General features: G+C 38.7%; 2 protein-coding genes across 2 annotated transcripts in view; one reads left to right on the forward strand and one right to left on the reverse strand.

Annotated features, from left to right (window-relative positions):
• The window catches only part of LOC134821678 (transmembrane protein 145-like), a 3540-nt gene extending 446 nt beyond the window's left edge, over positions 1-3094 (forward strand). The window contains exons 2-4 of the mRNA XM_063832383.1: positions 1387-1552; positions 1663-1853; positions 2011-3094. Coding sequence (XP_063688453.1) covers positions 1387-1552; positions 1663-1853; positions 2011-3094 — 1441 coding nt within the window. The remainder of the gene's footprint in view (positions 1-1386; positions 1553-1662; positions 1854-2010) is intronic.
• Positions 3095-4363: 1269 nt separating this feature from the next.
• LOC134821851 (uncharacterized) lies at positions 4364-18629 on the reverse strand. The gene is made up of 8 exons (XM_063832665.1): positions 18352-18629; positions 17879-18211; positions 12561-12731; positions 12081-12251; positions 11652-11822; positions 10081-10518; positions 4969-5102; positions 4364-4472 (listed from the first exon to the last, which is right to left on the reverse strand). Exons 1-8 carry the CDS (start codon positions 18608-18610, stop codon positions 4425-4427), a joined length of 1725 nt encoding a protein of 574 aa, XP_063688735.1. The 5' UTR covers positions 18611-18629; the 3' UTR covers positions 4364-4424.
• Positions 18630-20185: the final 1556 nt, after the last annotated feature.

Below are 20185 nucleotides of genomic sequence, written 5' to 3' on the forward strand. Positions count from 1 at the left end.
TTTATAAATTTCTTTAGAACCCAAGTGTTTTTATTTTAGGGGAATCGGGGGTTTTTAAAATAATAAAATAAAAAGGTCATTTTTCCCCTTTTTTTAATTTCCCTACTAAATATCTACTTTTAATATTATTTTTTAAAAATTTTTTTTTAAAATTTTTTTTTGTTTTTTTTTTTTTTTTTTTTTTTTAAAAAATCTTTTTTTTCCCCAAAACCAAATTTTAACCTATAATTAAAAAATAAAAAAAAATACTTAAATAAAAAAAATTTTATAAAAAAAAAATTTAAAAATTTCAACAAGCCCTTTCAAATTAATTTAATTTTACCGTTTCCCTTAAATTTTTTTTTAAAATTTTGTTTCTAAATTTTTAAAAATGTATTATTAAAACTTATACAAGTTTTTTAATTCAATTTAAAGTGAAAATTAAACCTTTGATGAAGGTTTTAAAAAATTTTTCCCCCATTGTTTGTTTGGGGAAAAAAACCTTTTTTTCTTGTTTGCAAAAAAAAAAAAGGAAGGGAAGGGATGGCCATTTTGCCCTTTCCCAAATTTTACCTTTTTGGGTTAGGAGTTTTTAAAAAAATAAAGGGGAAAAAAAAGGGCTTAAAAAAATAGGAAAAAATTTTTCCCCCCCCTTGCATTAAAAAAAAAACCCCCTTTTAATTTTTTTGTGAGGAGATGGGGTAAATCTTCTAAATATGGGGGGGGATATTTAAATATCATTAGAAATTTTTTAAGGTTTTTATTTTTTTTTCCAGGAATTTTTACCTTTTAATTGTTTGGGTTTTTAAATAAAATTATCCCATAAGTTTTAATTTTTCCCTTTGGGGGGGATTTCGACACTGGGATTTTTAAAAAGGGGGAAAAGGGGGGGGGGGGGGGGGGGGGGGTTGGGGTGGGGCCAGTTCTTCCTTGATTGTTACTTCTCTGCTGAGGGGGCCCGGAAACCCCCAAACGAAAACTTTTGGTTCCAATTTTTTCTGTGCTTTTTCAAAACCCTTTTCGGTTCTCAAACACCAATTAATAAACCCCAATTGTTTCCTTTAGTCTTTTTTTTTCCCTTTGGGAAAAATTTTTTGAGGATTCAATTTTCTTCTTTTGGTTCCGTTTTTGGTTATGAACCCAAAACCCCAATTTTATTAAAACAAAAAAATGCCCCTTTGGCCTGGGAAAATATTAAAATTTTAAAAAGCCCCCGAAAAAGCCCCTGAAAAGTTAAAAGCCCCGAATACCAAAATTTGGTTTTAAAACAGGGGAGAAATTCATTCTGTTTTAAAAAATTTGGGAAAAAAATAACTTAGGAAATTTTATTTTAAAAATTTTTTTTTGAAAAATAAAATGTGTTTTTTTATTTTAATCTCGATTTAAAACCCACTCTATTTGAATCAGGATGCTGTTTTTAATCTACATACTTCCTCTTCTATCCCACACGACTGCAAAAGTGGACACGGGAACCTTGTCCAATTTGCAGAACTGGCAGTTCATCTCTCGGTTCTGTTACAAAGGTGGTGTTGGTGCCAGTTCAACATCAGACAAACGAAAGTTTCGCTTCAAAGTATGTATAGTTCTTATCTTAATCTCGTGTTAGTATCACGTTTAACATTTATATCAATAACTGGAAATCTTGTTTACCCGAGTTCGACAGTGATTACTAACGACCCCCAGGTTGATTATGAAGCACAGAGCTGTGTCACAGATCTAACACTCGCCTTGTATTACGACAGCCCGGAGCAGTGGGCCAGTGTGTACAAGTCCAACCTGAGTTGTGAACAGAGAGTGGGAAAAGCCAGAGGGAGAATACAACTCGTACCCATGTTGGGAGCCTGTTCTTACCAGAAAACGGAGAAGATTTGCAAGTGAGTACCACAAAACCTCCTCCTCTAACTGTGTTCATTGTGGAAAGAAAGATTTGCAAGTGAGTACCACAAAACCTCCTCCTCTAACTGTGTTCATTGTGGAAATAAAGCGGAATTAATCATAAAAAGGAGGAGTTTTTGACGACAACTTTTTCAGGTGTGATGGAAGCAGGTTTCTCGAGGGAATGAGGGCTAGATGGTGGTACGTTGCCATCTCTAGCTGTCGGCCAGAGTCCCGGATTGACATCCGAGCAGTAAACTACACCCTGACTTTTACAAACGGTGATCACTTTACCGATAAACACTTCTCTGCCGACGAGATTGGCATTACAGAAACCAACTTCGTGGTGACGGTTCTAATGATCTTCATCTTTGTGATTACCTCCCTGTACGCTAATCTTCTCGTTAAAAGACGACTATATCACGGAACTTTCAAGCTCTTCCAATGCTCGGTCTTCCTTTACTTATGTCGGTGTGTCTTAACAGTATTTTACCATAGCATTTACGGAGTGAGAGGTCACGCCCCCACCACTATCTATCGGTTTGGTCAAGTATTTGAAGTTCTATCCACCTGTATATTCCTGGGTCTGCTGCTCTCATTCGCTAGTGGTTATACTATCGTCATGTCTGCTCTGACAGTTTGCGGTTTCGGGGCACTTGTATCCTTTACTGGAATGTTCTCTCTGTTCATGTTCGCCTCGTTGATATGGGAGTGGAATGTGTTCGACCCAGCTGCTGTGCTCTACACCTACCAGTCTCCTCCGGGCATATTCCTCACCGCTATCTACTTTCCTGCCTGGGTCTACTTTATTTGTAACTGTGTTTACACGGGCGCCACGTTTCGGAGGAAGATACCGTTCTATATTGCGTTAGGTTATTTTTACAGTGTGTGGCTGTTAGCAATCCCGCTCCTTATTCTGATAGCTAACAAGTATTTGGAGGATTGGGAGAGGATGAAGACGGTGACAATAGCTCAGCAGATGGTCTGGATTCTCAGCTACAGCTACCTTCTCTTCATCTTCAGACCTGCTCACAGCAACAAACACTTTCCTTTTCATTTAAGAGCCACTAAAGTTGGGAGTGATTTGAATGAGGAAACTGCCCAGGATAATAACTATGAAGCGGAACCTGGGGCTCAGGATAAGGATGCGAATAATAATGAACATGTTGAATTACAACAAGATCCACCTGTATCAGCATACGCAGATATTTTCACTGTAGTATATGACACTGCAACGTGACTCTATTCATTCAAGCCTTAAAGAAATTGTGATACGATCATTTAAATTTGATATTAAAAACAATGCTTGCTTCAATTCCGTATTCAGTTGCTCATAGTCATATTATTTTCATTTTATCTGACGAAGAGCCGCAGTTTTTAACAATATTTTTACTCTTAACGAATAATGACTATGGTCAATCCTCGATCGTTGATTCATGATTTCAATCCTTCGTTGAAGCGCGATGCACTACTAGTACTGGGCTGATATACCGAAGCGCGGCCCAGTAGTGCATCGCGCCACAAGCGAGCGTGCTAAATCACTTTACAGTCGATCTTCGAAATTGTTCTAAAAGGGCCCCCTTTTATATATGGTTAAAATTATATTTTTTATATGGTTAAAATGCTCTCCTGACGAGATATTGGCGAAATACTGTATCGATCACGTGATATGACCGTATAAGGCCAAGGAAGTTAGCCTAAGTTATCGTTAGGGTTAGGGTTTCAGCATATGTTTTTGTTAAACTTAAGGATTGGGTTAGGGTTAGGGTTGGGATCAGATTAGAGGGTTAGGGTCCCCCCCCCCTCCCCCCAAAAGTTCGGCCACCGGTCCTATTGTCCTAGTCTAGTTTGTTGGTCAACTGCTATATCGAAACCAAGTTTCACAAAAAAAATCAGTTTGAACCCCACCCCCCCGCCCCTTAATGCTAGAATTTGATCTACATTGCCATTTGTCACCACTTATTTTTAGATTCAAAAGAGGTTCGATCTGCTCGTTTACTTTAGATACCTAGATAAAGCAAAGATGAGTCTGACACAGGGACAAAAGGAAATCGCGGCATGTACGGAATCTTGATTTTTCCCATTATTTGCGACAAATTTTATCGCCAAAATTTTATTTGGCCAAAATCGCCGCGAAATCCTTTTGTCCCGGGTCTGACAACTCGCTCGAAAGCATTTCGGAATTGAAGCAACAAGTTTTGTCGGACAATTGTATGCAAATTTTGCACTATATAAATATTTCTCGTACGTAATATCGTTTATTTTCAGGGTTAAAAATTAAAACGACATATTTTAGTTTCATCAGTATATGCACTATGCAGTCATTTTACATGCTAAAAAATCTCACTATCAATTTTAATAAAGTAATAAGACCTCAAAATTTCAATAAAGTATTCGGTGTTCTTCATGTGTTTGATAACATGGTAACAGCTACAAGTTGGTCGATTAATTACAACCTACTATAAATCTAGCATATCCTTGTACATGCAAAGGAACGCTTCACCAGTCGTCATCAGTGCTGCATGTGGCGGTATCGGCAACAGAACCACTGGCACTGATCCAACACCACGTCATGCAGTCTGAGCAGAATCCTGCGTCCGGGTGAGGACACGAGGCTCCTGAGGGGGAATACTGTTAGATATTATACTTAATGTTATGAAGTTATGAGATTCGGTAACTTATAACACCGCAAACAGCGAACCCAGAAAACCTTACCGCCTGCTGGGCTCGCTAGAGGTGATAGATTTTCAACAGCACGTTTGACGTCGCGCGTCACGTCAAGTTTACCTTTCGCACGCTGCATTGAGCCTAGTAGTCATGACAACGACATTTTATTTAGCCCAAAATCAAACTTTTTGGTTTAATTCAGAATCTAAGTTGTCCCAAATTTGGCTCCTGGGGAGCCAACTTTAAATTTACGAGACGGACATTTTGTTGAAAACCGGAAGGTTCTCTTTATTTTACTTTTGGAGATATACCCCAGCCGGTAGGGTTTCCTGGGAACTTATACAATTACAGTAGTGAGATGCATTACAGGTGAACTAGAAATATAATTTGTAAAGGGTACAAGAGATTGAAATTAAAATATCTCAAATTAAATATCATCAAACTAACCGTTGCATCCTCTCCAGCATTTTCCACCGCTACAAGACCATGAACAGGCAGTTTTCTTGTCGCACTGGTAACCTCCACCCCACCCACAGATTGCTTTGTATCACTATCACGTTTCGACCTCCACGGTCGTTTCACTATGGTGGGTGTCAAGTAATTTGCGAGCCGCACGAGAAATCCCTTTATCGTCCTGACGATACAGGGGGAGCCGCGCACTCGTGCGCGGCGGGTCATACAACGTATGACAAAGATTGCTGGGATACAAGTTAATTGACTATATAGTGGCCATTCAAATTAGTGCTTGTATATTTGGTGCACATAGTGCGTATATTCAGTGCGAATATTTTGTGCATATTTAATTTTCAACAACAAATTTAAGAAATGCCACTTATAAGTTATAAAGTTTAGTTTATGGTTTAGTACCAGTACGTTCAGCTTTGTTCATGCATTCCTTCGATTCAACTGCTTCACCACCACAATCTTTTCCACCGCTGGCTGGAGGTGGGTTATCACTATATCGGAGTTGATATAGTGATGAAAATGGGGCAAAATGCGCTGCTTTAGCGATTTGGTGCCTCAAGTGCCTCAGTGCCTCAATGCATATGCATAACAAAGTTGTCTCTTAGAAAGATAACATTATGATTAATGGCTTGATTTTGTGACTAACTAGACCACTCAGTTAGATAAACAGTTTTTACAAATAACTGTGGCTGTTCATTGTAGTCATAAAACCAATATCTAGTTAATAACTGCTGTTTTGCTCAACCTGAGTCACTCGATAAACTTATTTAACTATTGAGATCGAAGGTTAGCCTTCTGCTAAGGGACTTTTTTTGAATTGTACTCATCAAAATTATTTCAGCTTATGACATAGTCATAGACCGCTGATTGGCTGTCGATTATAACTTTATAATTTCTTGATTGTTTTAATGTTTATAACGGTTCAAAATGTAAAGCATCTTTTTATTTATATTGGGATATTTTAATACTTTCAACACTACTATATAACAAATAATTTGAGGGGTTTATGTCTGGAAAGTAAGTGTCTTTCTTGTTCTAGTGTATCCCTTCTTAATAATATTACTTATTATTAAGAAGGGATGATAATTTATAACTTTAAACTCTTATTCACTCGACAATCATGTGACTTACTTTAACACGTTCTCTAGGTGTTTCTTGGTGACTAATCAAAACCTTATCAGCTTATCCCTCTAATCTGACTCCAACCCTAACCCTAGCCGTTAAACAAAATACTTCATCTCACTGTATGTCTGCTTTAAACGAAATTATTGTTATAGGAATATATATCTGAGGACAAGACATTGCTGAGATGATAACTTCCAACAAGGGTCATAATCCTGGACCAGGCAAATGTCCCGCTCACATTGGGACGTCCGCTCGGTTTCTCGATGTAATCAGTAATCCGACTTATATGGTCCTAAATAACACTAATTACTCGGGTACACTTTTTCACCAGTGGGGAATTTCTCGGAATCACGCCCTTTTTGACCGCACCCATATCGCGACCCCAACTATAAATTATCTCGGCTTCTGATTGTGATACAGACCAAGATGCATGTTTATTTTAGTGCTATGAAGATACTTAAGGCCTAAGAGACTTAGTTTTTTTTAAATCGCCAAAAATCCGATTTTACTATATTAGCAGTCTCGCAAGTAACAATTATCACACTTATTTCAAGATATCTCAGCTTCTGATTGGAGCTAAGCGCTCATCTTGGGCATTAAAATGGTCAGAATCATCATATTGAGTAGGGTAGAGCATGGTTTTAAAGTCTTGAGACTTCAGGTTGTTGAGTTATTAGGTCAGATCCCATTTTTATGCTCTCGCGAATAGCGATTGAGTAGCGATTGCCAAGAAATATCAATAAATGTTTACTAAAACCTCTAGCCCTAGGAACATGCATTACCCCACTTAATTTGATCATTCTGACCATTTTAATGCCCATGATAAGCGCTTAGCTTCAATCAGAAGCTAAGATATCTTGTAATAAGTGTGTCAATCGCTACTCGCGAGAGTGTAAAAATATGTTTTAACCGAATAATTCAACAACCTGAAGTCTGAAGACTTTGAAACCACGCTCTACCCCACTTAATGTGATGATTCTGACCATTTTAATGCCCAAGATGAACGCTTAGCTCCAATCAGAAGTTGAGATATCTTGAAATAAGTTCATCAATCGCTACTCGCGAGAGCGTAAAAATGGGATCTGACCTAATAACTCACCAACCTGAAGTCGCAAGACTTTAAAACTATGCTCTACCCCACTCAATGTGATGATTTTGACCATTTCAATGCCCAAGATGAACGCTTAGTGTAAGTATCCCAGGCCCGGAGCTATGCCAAGTTAAAGTCCATATTAAATCATGGAACTTTCCAGTATGAGCCACAATAATCCAGACAGAACTTACAGTTATTTTTCAGCCCTGCTTCTAGTCGGCTTCCTCTTTGGTAATGGATGTTTCGGCAACCCCGCACGGTGAATTGTAATGTTGCACATTGCACCAGTCCAGCGGAGCGCCACGAAGCTCATTAAAACATCCCCAGTGCAAACCCCAATTACCAGCAGTATTAAGAAAGCCGACTTGAGCCTGATGCTAATTTACCTTAGCCAATCAGATCACGCTAACAGCCCTCCTAGAACTGGTCCCAGAAACACGTTGACAGAAATTTCGATTTGAAAAGTTTTGACAAACAAATTTCCTGGGAACAGGGCAAGCCACTGTTGCCACTTCCAGGCACAAATCTGCTAAAAGATTTCAACACAAATTATAAGGCCTGTGAAGTCTAGAATCCAAAATTCCTGTGCTCCCCGGAGTTAGAGAGTTTTGACTCAGTAGCCGACGGACAGTTTTAGTTCGGAGGATTTTATTCACCTTCTCATCACGATTTGAACGTTTCCCCGTCACAGTTATGGTAACTCAGCGTCCTAAGCTGGAACCATAACTTATAACTTTTAAAAATCATCCCCTTATCCATTTTATGGTTTATCTACCTAGATCTTCCAATTGCTAGGTAATAAACCCCAAAAGTCTAAGCCTCATCATCCTCATCCTTTACTCACCAGTATGTTGTAAATTATTACTTGTTTAGTGATTTTATCCACCTCACAATTCCTTTGGACGTTTCCCCGTCACAGTTATGGTAACTCAGCGTCCTAAGCTGGAACCATAACTTATACCTTTTAAAAATCATCCCCTTATCCATTTTATGGTTTATCTACCTAGATCTTCCAATTGCTAGGTAATAAACCCCAAAAGTCTAAGCCTCATCATCCTCATCCTTTACTCACCAGTATGTTGTAAATTATTACTTGTTTAGTGATTTTATCCACCTCACAATTCCTTCCGGACGTTGCCCCGTCACAGTTATGGTAACTCAGCGTCCTAAGCTGGAACCATAACTTATAACTTTTAAAAGTCATCCCCTTATCCATTTTATGGTTTATCTACCTAGATCTTCCAATTGCTAGGTAATAAACCCCAAAAGTCTAAGCCTCACCATCTCCATCCTTAATCACAAGCATGTTATAATGCATCGTCACTACCGTTTTAGTTTTACCTTCTATCGGGTGATCAACTTTATTATTATTTATTTTGTTTGTCGATGTTTATATAACTATTTGAATCCTTGCCATTTGACGTTAGTGTCACCTTTATCCAAGCTTTTTACTAGTACCCAAAAAGTCAACTTGAAATTAAGGCCAAATCAATACTCGCTATGAGCAACTAGTAAATATACAGCACTTCCTAAGCCATACGGACGGCTTTACTATGTTTGCATTAAGACTATAGCCCTGGCAGGACATTGAACTCCGTGACCCAGCTAACTGCACGAGCTTAAGATAGGCCATATAAATCATGTGCTAACCAGGAACCCTATTGGTTTATTGGCGGTCCTCTTGGCATGAGGACCTGGAGCCATAATATAAATTCTATCCGCTGCAAGCTCGTGCCTTGTATCGGTCTGCCCTTTATTCGTCTTGGTGCTGATTAATCAGGATCCAATCTGGACCTCTCCCTCCTCTTGGACTCACCTTCACCTCAGGTTATGTACCCTTTCTTTGTTTCATAAATGTCTAAATGAGTCCTAAGATAATGCTTTCAAGCAAACTAGACATCCCAATCAATGATTATCACGTTACCTAGTATTCCTCTAACATATAGCCCAAGGCTTAAAAGGCGGCCCTTACACTTAGCTCCAATCAGAAGCTGAGATATCTTGATATGAGTGCATCAATCGCTACTCGCGAGAGCGTAAAAATGGGATCTGACCTAATAACTCAACAACCTGAAGTCGCAAGACTTTAAAACTATGCTCTACCCCACTCATTCTCAATGTGATGATTCTGACCATTTCAATGCCCAAGATGAACGCTTAGCTCCGATCAGAAGCTGAGATATTTTGAAATGAGTGCATCAATCGCTACTCGCGAGAGCATAAAAATGGGATCTGACCTAATAACTCAACAATCTGAAGTCTCAAGATTTTAAAACCATGCTCTACCCTACTCAATATGATGATTCTGACCATTTTAATGCCCAAGATGAGCGCTTAGCTCCAATCAGAAGCTGAGATATCTTGAAATAAGTGTGATAATTGTTACTTGCGAGACTGCTAATATAGTAAAATCGGATTTTTGGCGATTTAAAAAAAAACTAAGTCTCTTAGGGCGTTAGGCCTTAAGTATCTTCATAGCACTAAAATAAACATGCATCTTGGTCTGTATCACAATCAGAAGCCGAGATAATTTATAGTTGGGGTCGCGATATGGGTGCGGTCAAAAAGGGCGTGATTCCGAGAAATTCCCCACTGGTGAAAAAGTGTACCCAAGTAATTAGTGTTATTTAGGACCATATAAGTCGGATTACATCGAGAAACCGAGCGGACGTCCCAATGTGAGCGTCGAGCGGGACTTTTGCCTGGTCCAGGATTATCATGACTATAAAGGAATTGTAAGAATGTCGCCAATAGTTTATTCTCAGAATTTAAGGGCCCGACCATACTATGACTTACGAGAAAATCAGCAAGGTGGTTTATTTATAAATTAAAGTTATTGTTACTTTGTTAAACCAATGCTTGTTGTTATTAGTCACCTGGTTGTGCTCTGTAGTAATCAGATGCTGAGTCGGCCTTCCTGAACTTTATCTTTGTTACGAGCCTGTTCCAGTACTTGCTCCACTTAGTTTCAGTACACGATTGATCAGAGAGCAGTATGTTGAGAACCTCCACCTCGTTACAGTGTACCACTACTCTAACACCTGCAGTTCTGGTTAGAGTGATACGCCATACCTTGTCAGCAGTAGAGGGGGGATTAACAGCGAACTTTTTGAAGGATGTGCAGAATTGGAGCGAGTATAGTGGAGAGGCTAAGTCGAGCCAGAGTCCTCCTGCAAACATTCCCCAAGCAGAGTAGAAGGTCACATACAGTACGTTATCGTTACTCCCCAGCTCACTATTAGATTTAATTTCTAAAGGTGTCGACTCAAGATCCCACTCTATTACCACGTCACGTTCGACTGGTAACTCGACACCTGTTAATTGTATGTTTAACTCATGACTATAAAGGAATTGTAAGAATGTCGCCCATAGTTTATTCTCAGAATTTAAGGGCCCGACCATACTATGAGTATGACTGTTGTCACCATGACTGTTGTCATGGTGCGGTCAGATGTAATGAACATAGGTGCGTAGTGTGTTTATAGGGCGTGCCAAGGATACGTGACAACTCCTCAGGCACGTCGCGCGTGGCTTTTTAAAAGCCGTGCTTAGCCAAAAATCCGTGCCTGACGTGACTGCAGGCACAGTCTATTCAGTACTCGTGCCATCTGTCATGGATAACGTGACGTCACGATTACCTAATAAGGTCTATAAGTATATTTTGCGTGATATGGACATTGGCAGCGCAGAGTTCAAAGATATATCACCTTCAAGTCTGAAGCTGTTTTAATTTACTGTTTATTACTCAATTACTGGTGCTCCATTTTTAAAGTTCTAATTACTGTTTAATCTATCATTGTCATGGGTTATTTGTCATTGTTCCATTTAAAACCCAACAATTGAAGTTCATTGTATTTGTACTTAATCTAATTTAATAAATACTAATGATGATAATTATGTTAATAAATACTAATGATGATAAATATAGGATGAATTTGCTACCGTAGGCTCATAGTCATCATGAATTGAAGGCCTAACAATTCATTAAAAAATGTCAGAGAGGTGATAAACCGTCCTAAGGACATGATGGTGTGATAAGAGTCGAAATGTCTGAAATGTCGAATTCATTTACAATTGTAATAGATTAAGAAGAACTACCCAAAGGCAGCTGTACTCGGCAATAAAGATTCAATAAACTTCAGCTAATTCAATAAGTAATAACTACCACCCTTGCCCCGAAATACTAGGTATCGACCCGAACGCAACCCAAAGAGATTTTTACAGCATCTGATTGATGTAATCAATTACAATTCGTAAGCCGTGAATGAATGGGAAAAGCGAGCGACCGATTTCATTCTCGGTATCATTTTGCATTTGAGAACGGTCAATCAAATTAACATCATTTCCTTTTGTTTGGGAAAGAGAGACACTGGCAGCGGTCCACTCTACCCATGATTATGGGTTTTGGTCAAATATTAGTTATAAAGTTTAGTTTATGGTTTAGTACCAGGGCATTCAGCAATCATGCATTCCTTCGATTCAACTGCTTCACCACCACAATCTTTTCCACCTCTGGCTGGAGGTGGGTTATTGCAGGTTTTGGACCGGGTCTGTGTCCCTTTTCCACAACCTGCTGAGCAAGCACCCCATTTGCTGTAATCACTCCACCCTCCATCAACTGAAAGTGCGGTTTTTATAATTTAGTCAACAAAAAATAATCATTCAACTCCCTACTTCATACTAACTAAATAATTCAGTTTAACTTCAATTATTAAATTTGAATCATTATGTAAAACTTAAAGCCTGTGGGAGAAATTAAAAACTTTATCATACTTCCTACGGTACATTACTGCACATTTGATGTGCTCGTCCATATATAACAACAAGGTTAAGAAATGCTACTTATAGAGTTTAGTAATAGTTTATGGTTAAGTACCAGGGCTTTCAGCAATCATGCAATCCTTCGATTCAACTGCTTCACCACCACAATCTTTTCCACCGCTGGCTGGAGGTGGGTTATTGCAGGTTTTGGACCGGGTCTGTGTCCCTTTTCCACAACCTGCTGAGCAAGCACCCCAGTCGCTGTAATCACTCCACCCTCCATCAACTGAAAGTGCGGTTTTTATAATTTAGTCAACAAACAAATAATCACTCAACTCCCTGATTCTTAAACAATGTGCAGTACAATTAACAAGATGAATCATACTCATAGTGCAAAATTAAAAACCTACATGTGAAATTAAAAGCCTGCGAGAGAAATCAATAATATTTGATGCTCATATTATGGGTATACTAATACACAGTACAAATGTTATGTGTATATTTAGTACTGCACATTTGATGTGCTCGTCCATATTTAACAACAAGGTTAAGAAATGCTACTTATAGAGTTTAGTAATAGTTTATGGTTAAGTACCAGGGCATTCAGCAATCATGCAATCCTTCGATTCAACTGCTTCACCACCACAATCTTTTCCACCGCTGGCTGGAGGTGGGTTATTGCAGGTTTTGGACCGGGTCTGTGTCCCTTTTCCACAACCTGCTGAGCAAGCACCCCAGTCGCTGTAATCACTCCACCCTCCATCAACTGAAAGTGCGGTTTTAATTTAGTCAACAGAAAAATAATCATTCAACTCCCTACTTCATACTAACTAAATAATTCAGTTTAACTTCAATTATTAAATTTGAATCATTGTGTAAAACTTAAAGCCTGTGGGAGAAATTAAAAACTTTATCATACTTCCTACGGTACATTTTTCTTCAAACTTTTTTGTCATAGTCGTTATCTTTTTGTTCATCTTTTTAAATTTTCCCGTATAATTTTCTGCACTTGCTAGACCAAGAGCGAGGATAACCAGAAGAGTCACTAACATTGTCGCTAGCTTTTTAATAAATCAGCGGATTAAACCTCCAATAATAGCAGAATGGTAAACCTTTTATTTTGGAATGGGATTTCGATTTTAAAGCTTAATATTTTGTTGACGCTATCTAGGGCAGATAGTGACATAGACAATGCTTAGTGCTACCACATCTGCATGATAAATGAAAACGTATATGACCGGATAAAAATTAAAAACTATGAAAGAATTGTTCAAAATCGAAATTCAATTTCAAAATAAGCTTCAGAGATTAGAGAACGTAACGGTAAAGAAGATATCATCAGCATTCAGCACGGAGGACGGAGGTCGCAGCTGATTCATTTAGCTGACGGACATCACCAAGCAGAGTAAAGGGCTGGATCTTTAGGCTTCTTTCTGGAGTAGATGTACCCGTCCGTGTCCACCAGCTGTTGAGATCCTCTCTGTCCTTCGATGAATTTGAAAACAATACTCTTCACGTTTCAGTATATATACCAGGAGTGCTGTTGTACATATATTAATTACAACTGATCAACTCTCGTACTTGTCATTGTATGCCTCGCCCGGAAAGAGAGGTTCTAATAATTGGTTTCGGTCATCGGACCGTTTCAAGGCGTACAGTGCGAACCTTGAGCGACCTGATGTTGAAGTGGTCGTTGTAGACTTAGCTCACTACCTCACTAACGCTCCTATTGTGTCAGAAACACCTGGATTACTCTTCCATTTTCGGCGGGGGCGGGGGGGGGGGGGAGGGGGGGGGGGGGGAGGCGCCAACAGGCAACGTTACGCAACTGATTAAGGGAGGTAAAAAAACACTGAAAGTGTTAGCAAAACTACAAATGCGCAAAAATGTTTAATTGCTCGAGAGGATTAAGTTGATAGGAGTAAACAAATTTTAATCGCCAAGTCGAAGTAATTTATAACTAAGAAAACTGTGAGATGAGTTTTCTTTCTAGGCGGGGATTCAGCCGTTTTTGAGTAGGTACGTAATTACAGCTGCATAACAATAGTCCTCGCTCGTTCATTTACCCTGAATGTCACAATCCTTTAGATTCAAATCTCAACTACATTGTTTAATTATCTAGAAGTTTCATTATTGAACCAGTTGTTCAATCTTCCAGCTCTCAAACTTTTGAAGTTAAGACTGTCCCTCATATCATTATATTAATTATAAGCAATGTAAGCTTAATAATATTCAATATTCATGTCATATAATATGGTCTACTGAAATTTTGGTCTCCTTTAAAATTAGTCGCCGAAAAATTTAATCTCATGAAATTTGGTTTACCTTACTCGGGAATATTATGACTGGGAAAAATTGGTGGGTTTTGGAAAATTCCGCCATATTTTCCCGGTCATTAATTTTCCCAGTCAATTTCAGTACAAACTTCTAATGAGGATCACGACGTGTAGATACATGAGACACAAAATGAAAATTGTTACAGATACTCCCATGTGTAGCCTGTGTAACACATACGTAGAAACAATTCCTCATATAATCTATCTCCATTGTATCCACACAAATAGCTTCATCACAATACTTGAAGATTTTATCAAAAGGAAAATCGATAGAAATTACAAAGACCCCAATAAAATTAATTTTATAGTTTGTAATCACACTTCACAAATTATAAATTATTTTAATATTGTTGCCAAATGGTACATTAGCAAAAGATTTCAGGCAGGGGACATGCCGATCTGGCAGGGGTATATTAAACTTCTTAAACTTTCACTTACAGGAGACAAAATAGGTCACAAACGTTCTATTGTGTCGATCATGGCAGATTAGGGCAAATTGTCCACCCCATTTATATTGCTGTCTTTGTTATTTAATTATCAATGGTTAGTGTTACTATCTTACAGTAATACTAGCTGTTTTTTGTAGTACATGCCCTGCTTCCTTCCATTCCTAAACTACCTTACAAGCTCTTCCTCTTTTACACCCTTTACACTCACTTCATTTCACTCATTCACTTCATATCTTATTATCACAGTATCTGCCAAAACCAACATGGCCCATGTGGAAGGGGGCCTTGACGTTGTTTACCACTTGGCCCTGCATCCCAAGCTGACGGTCGGCCTCCACTCTCTAAAAACATACCTTCAGTGAAGGCAGATGGTCAACAAATAGCGATGCTAGAGCTTGGTGGGAACAATTCTTGACCTACTTTCACACCTTGGGGACGACTCTCGCAAATGCGAGAGTAATGACCCCGGGGAGGGCCCCATTGCAAAAAAAAAAAATGCAACCTACTAAAACCATGGTTTTAGTAGGTTGCATTTTTTTTTTTTTTTTTTTAAATTTTCCCAGTCATAAATTAACCCGCTATAATGTTCCCGAGTAAGGTAGAACGATTTTAGTCAAAAGTTTGACTTAATTTATGGTAGACTAAATTTTTCGTTCTTAAGGGAAGTTAATAAATACTAATGATGATAATTATAGGATAAATTTGCTACCGTAGGCTCCTCATGAATTGAAAGGCCTACTAATTCATAAAAAAATGTCTGAAAGGTGATTAACCGTCCTAAGGACATGATGGTCTGATATGAGTTGGAATGTCTGAAACAGTTCTAAATTGGTTCGTCACTACTTGGGTGGATAATTATGGATGGTAATGTGGCACCTTCTTCATCCAAACATCTCGTACAATATACTTACTTTACTTTGAGTACTTTGAGTAGGTTTGGCTGGGGTCGCTTCAGGACAACAGTATCAAGTACGTCCTCCTATCACTCCACAGGGGTCTTTTTGTAAGTACCATCCCAAGAGTGAGTTGTTGTTAGTAGCGGTGTATCCTTTAGTCGGAGGTGTGTCAGGGAATTCTTTAAGGAATTTAGCCAGTGACGATTTTAACAGGTCCAAAGTAGAAATGGAATTAATTTCTTTGGGGAGAAGATTCCACAGCTGTGCCGCTTTCACTCCAAACGAGCTTTCATAGTGAGTTGCCACAGAACGCTGTGATTTGTTGTTCAGTGCTGGTACAGTAGCTTTTATTCCATGTCGGGGGTTGTTTTTGAACAGCATGCCAATATCATTTGGGCCCAGGCCATTGAGAATTTTCCATGTGTGGATCAAGATGTACCTTTCTCGACGTCTCTGCAATGATATGATATTGAGTTTCGTGAGACGTTCCCAGTAGTCTAAACCACTGCATCCGTTAATGCGTCGGGTAAATTATCGTTGAACGTTTTCTATAGCCTCTATGTCCATGGTTTTGGCTGGATTCCAGACAGGGCAGCAATATTCTAGCTTACTCCGCACCATGGTTTTGAAGAGGGTAAGCATGAGAAATTGTGATCTATCTTTGAAGACGCTAAGAACCCAGGATGACATAGTGCTTGCTGATTGGATCATTTTCTGTATGTGGGGAGTCCAAGAGCAGTCGTTTGATAAAATCACCCCCAAGTCCCTGACAGTTTCTGCTGGCTCAATTATTTGACCTGTTGTAAGAGTGTAACTAAGCAGATCATTTGTAAATGGCAGATTTCGTAGCAGAAGAGAATTATTGAGCGTATCGTTGAGGATCTCAAATTTGGCTTCATTGAGCTGCATATTGTTTCTTCGAGCCCAGGCAATGACATTGAAGAGGTCTTCTTGTAGCGATGCTTTGGTGGCCAAGTCCAATATTTTACCGATGAGTTTAGTGTCATCAGCAAATATCTTTCCAAGAGAGGTAAGCAGTGCGTCCAATTGGTCATCGATGTAGAGAATGAACAGAATCGGTCCCAACACTGTACCTTGTGGCACTCCACTTATCACCAGCTGGAAGGATGACTTAGTTCCTTCAACGACCACTGTCTGGAGACGGATTGTTAGGAATTCACTTAACCACTGGAGCATGTTTCCATGAATTCCGTAACGTTTTGCTTTTGCAAGTAATATGTTGTGATCTACCTTATCGAACGCTTTGGCGTAATCGAGGTATATGACATCTACTTCTTCGCCACTGTTCAGGCTTTTCAATATGGTATCTACATGGTCTAAGAGTTGAGTTAGGCAGCTCCTCTTTTTGCGAAATCCATGTTGATGCGGTGAAAGAAAGCTATTTGCTTCCATATGTTCGACAAGGTTGTTTCGTATCACTCTTTCGAAGATCTTGATGATATGCGATGTTATAGAAACAGGGCGGTAGTTGGCAGCCTCTATGCAGTCACCCTTCTTGTAGACAGGGGTAATAAACTGCGTTTTCATGCTAGGAGGGATTACTCCAGTTTCAAAAGAATCTTGCCAGAGTAGAAATATGGGCTCGGACATATGCTTGTGACATTATATTATAATAATTACCATTTTTATGAAGTCGTTAACTAATCGCACTAGTTTCTTATTTAGAGAGTTGATAACTGTTCTGTTTACTTATGAACTCATGTTTGGGTGGACACAGAATTAGTTCAAATTTAAGTTGATGAAAAGAAACAAAACCAAACTTAAATTTCCGCCCTTTAGCGACAAATTAATGACAGCTTTGAAAACTATACTCAGTAAATCTATTTGAGGATCACCTGGTTAAAAGATAAGTTTTCGGTATTTCTTGTCAAGGCATATCAATATGAACGATTTTTTGCTCTATCAACTTTCAAGTTACCGTTTTATTAGTCCACAGTTGGAGTTTAAAGTACGTCAGCTAAGAGCGATCACTGTCTTAACCTACTGTCTTACGAGCATGTTAACAACTCATTTAGGAGTTTAGGAGGAGCTAAAACACACGGTTGTTGGTTAACAAAGCTGTAGCCATAGATTAATAAACAAAAAAGATAGATGTGTCACAATTTCTAAATAGCAGCAGATATACAAATTATACTGTATAGATGTGGTCCTCACGCCCTTTAGCAATAATCATCAGCAGGAACAGAATATCAGCTTTCAACCAAAACTTACCACTGGAAGTAGAACTAGAAGCCGAACCATCAATCTGCCACAAGATCGGAGCAGACATATCTGACGTCACGTCCACCCAGTAGGACCCATTTTGCCTCTGAATTCGGGAGACCAAGTACGTGTCTCTCGAGCGACCCTGAGACTTCTTAAACCTGTACCCGACCCCTCCTACCACACTCACAGTCTCTATACTCCAACATTCGTCTTTCCTCACAAGATAAGAAGATAAGAATGAAAGATCAACGTTGGGGGCGGCTCTGTGGACCATAGCTCTTGCGTCTCCATTAGATTGTTTGTCGCTGTGCACAACCAGCATCTTGCCACTACCAGGACCTTAAAAGGGAACTGTTAATACTTTAATATATCATTTCACCAAAACTGCTGTTTCCTTTTAGTATGATTTGAAGTTTTAGCTGCCATCGGATATTTGTTCAAATATATCATTAACAATGGAATTTGATATTTTAAAATACCAGATTTAGACTTGATGTTGTAGCAGTCTTGACCGTTGTGTTGTTTAAGAATGATCCCCCAACGAGCACTCTGATCATTGAGATCGGTATGTACCCAGCGGGAGTGAACATTTCTTTTATCATTTGCAGTCAGGGAGTAACCAGAGGCAGGCCCATCCAGCATCTTGATCTGGTACCCATGATTAGGAACTGGAGTGAAACCTGAACCTGTTGAAACTCGTGCCACCATTGCCACTATTATAGCTATTGCTATATTCATTTTAGCTTCTTTACTTTAGGCTACTGCAGATGCAATGTTAATAAATATCAGTTTTAATAGTCGCTGACCATTTCAATTAATATGACGTATTAGATTCATGAGATAAAGAGACTCCACATAACCTAAGCCTTAAGTAAATGCTTTGGTAATGAGTTGTTTGATACATGTTTCGTATCCCAAAGTGGCATGCAACGTATGTCAATGAGTTTTCAGTTAAACCCAACAATGAAAGTTGAAGCGTTTTGCACAGAAATTGTAGTAGAAAAATAAAAATTGTTAAGAGTCATTTTATAAAAAGGCAAAGAGTTAAGCATCTTTTGACAAATGGCCCGCACGACATCAGGTATAATAGTTTCTTAATTATAGCCGAATATTAAGAAAACTTACGGATAGGTATATCTTCCAAGTTGACGGAGCGATCTCGGCAACACGGATATTATAGTAAAATCAAATCAAATCAAATCAAAATATAATGACACAATTGTCATCACACATCATCAAAAATATATCTACTAAAGTTTAAAAATTATCTTAAATCTAATGGCCTAGACAACCAAGTTAAAATGAAACTAATTTACATACTTTCCACTACTATATAAGTTGATAAAGCGTTTTTTAGCAACATGAGGATTACACTTGTAGGTTTACAACCTACCAGGACGCACGCCGAGTTGGACTCAGATATTTTGGACTCAGATATTTTGGAACAGATATTTTACGAGTATCACCCGTTAAGAATTACACACAAGATATTCATTGTGCTTCTCTTTATTAGTAGCATAATTTAATCCCTCAATCTTTCCTAATACTTCGTCCGAAACATACCAAAATTGACTATCATTTACAGATCCGTTTAAAATAGTTTCTTTTTTGAAAGCCTCTAATCTTATTTTAAAACTTAACATAGTCCCACAATTTTTGACATCCGAGGGGAGTTTGTTCCAATATGGTCTCACCCTCTCCGGAAGAAAAGAACTCAGTTCTTTAAGAACTGTGGACTTTCTTCATTTTACTGCATCTACTGTTTGATACCACAGTAAGACCAGATCTGCTCATACTGAACAAACCAGCTCCGTAATTGGCCAAACCACTTATCATTTTAACTTTTTAAAAGATCCAATGAGGTCCCCACGTATTAGTGGAAGATGCGCGCAGTGCAATTGTAACATGTAAGGTATAAAGTAATACTAACTCCCGATCACGTGTAATTGTAAGGTATAACTATAAGTGTAAGGTCCGTGTAGGCCTTACACTGTGCTTTCAGCAATACTCATAAGGTAATATTAACTTCTGATCTTAAGATAGGCAGTGCGCCATCGACAGTAAGACGCGCGCGCTGACCATTGAATGGTTTTTTAGCTCTTATTTCGGCCAGCACATTATTTTGGAAACAATCGAAAAGTTATAATACTTCCCATATAAAAAGTGCTAAACGAGACAGACACGGGAGGGGTTACGCCCTTTTTTGTAATAACCTAACAGCCCTCAGCTTCTACCAGAAAGCCATCGAAACACAGAAAGATAACCTTCCTGACGACCACTTGGGATTCAAATGCTTCAAACCAGGAGAACGAC

Source organism: Bolinopsis microptera, chromosome 10 (assembly GCF_026151205.1).
Source record: "Bolinopsis microptera isolate Bmic1 chromosome 10, MBARI_Bmic_1.0, whole genome shotgun sequence".
In the NCBI taxonomy this organism is placed as follows: domain Eukaryota; kingdom Metazoa; phylum Ctenophora; class Tentaculata; order Lobata; family Bolinopsidae; genus Bolinopsis; species Bolinopsis microptera.

Bases quoted from the DNA above. Each gene is read 5' to 3' on its own strand.
- LOC134821851 (XM_063832665.1), bottom strand. From the start codon at position 18,610: ATGAATATAGCAATAGCTATAATAGTGGCAATGGTGGCACGAGTTTCA. The intron at 12,732-17,878 runs GTAAGTTTTGGT...CCGCACTTTCAG, and splicing joins TTCTAGTTCTACTTCCAGTG to TTGATGGAGGGTGGAGTGAT. The intron at 12,252-12,560 runs GTACTTAACCAT...CCGCACTTTCAG, and splicing joins CATGATTGCTGAATGCCCTG to TTGATGGAGGGTGGAGTGAT.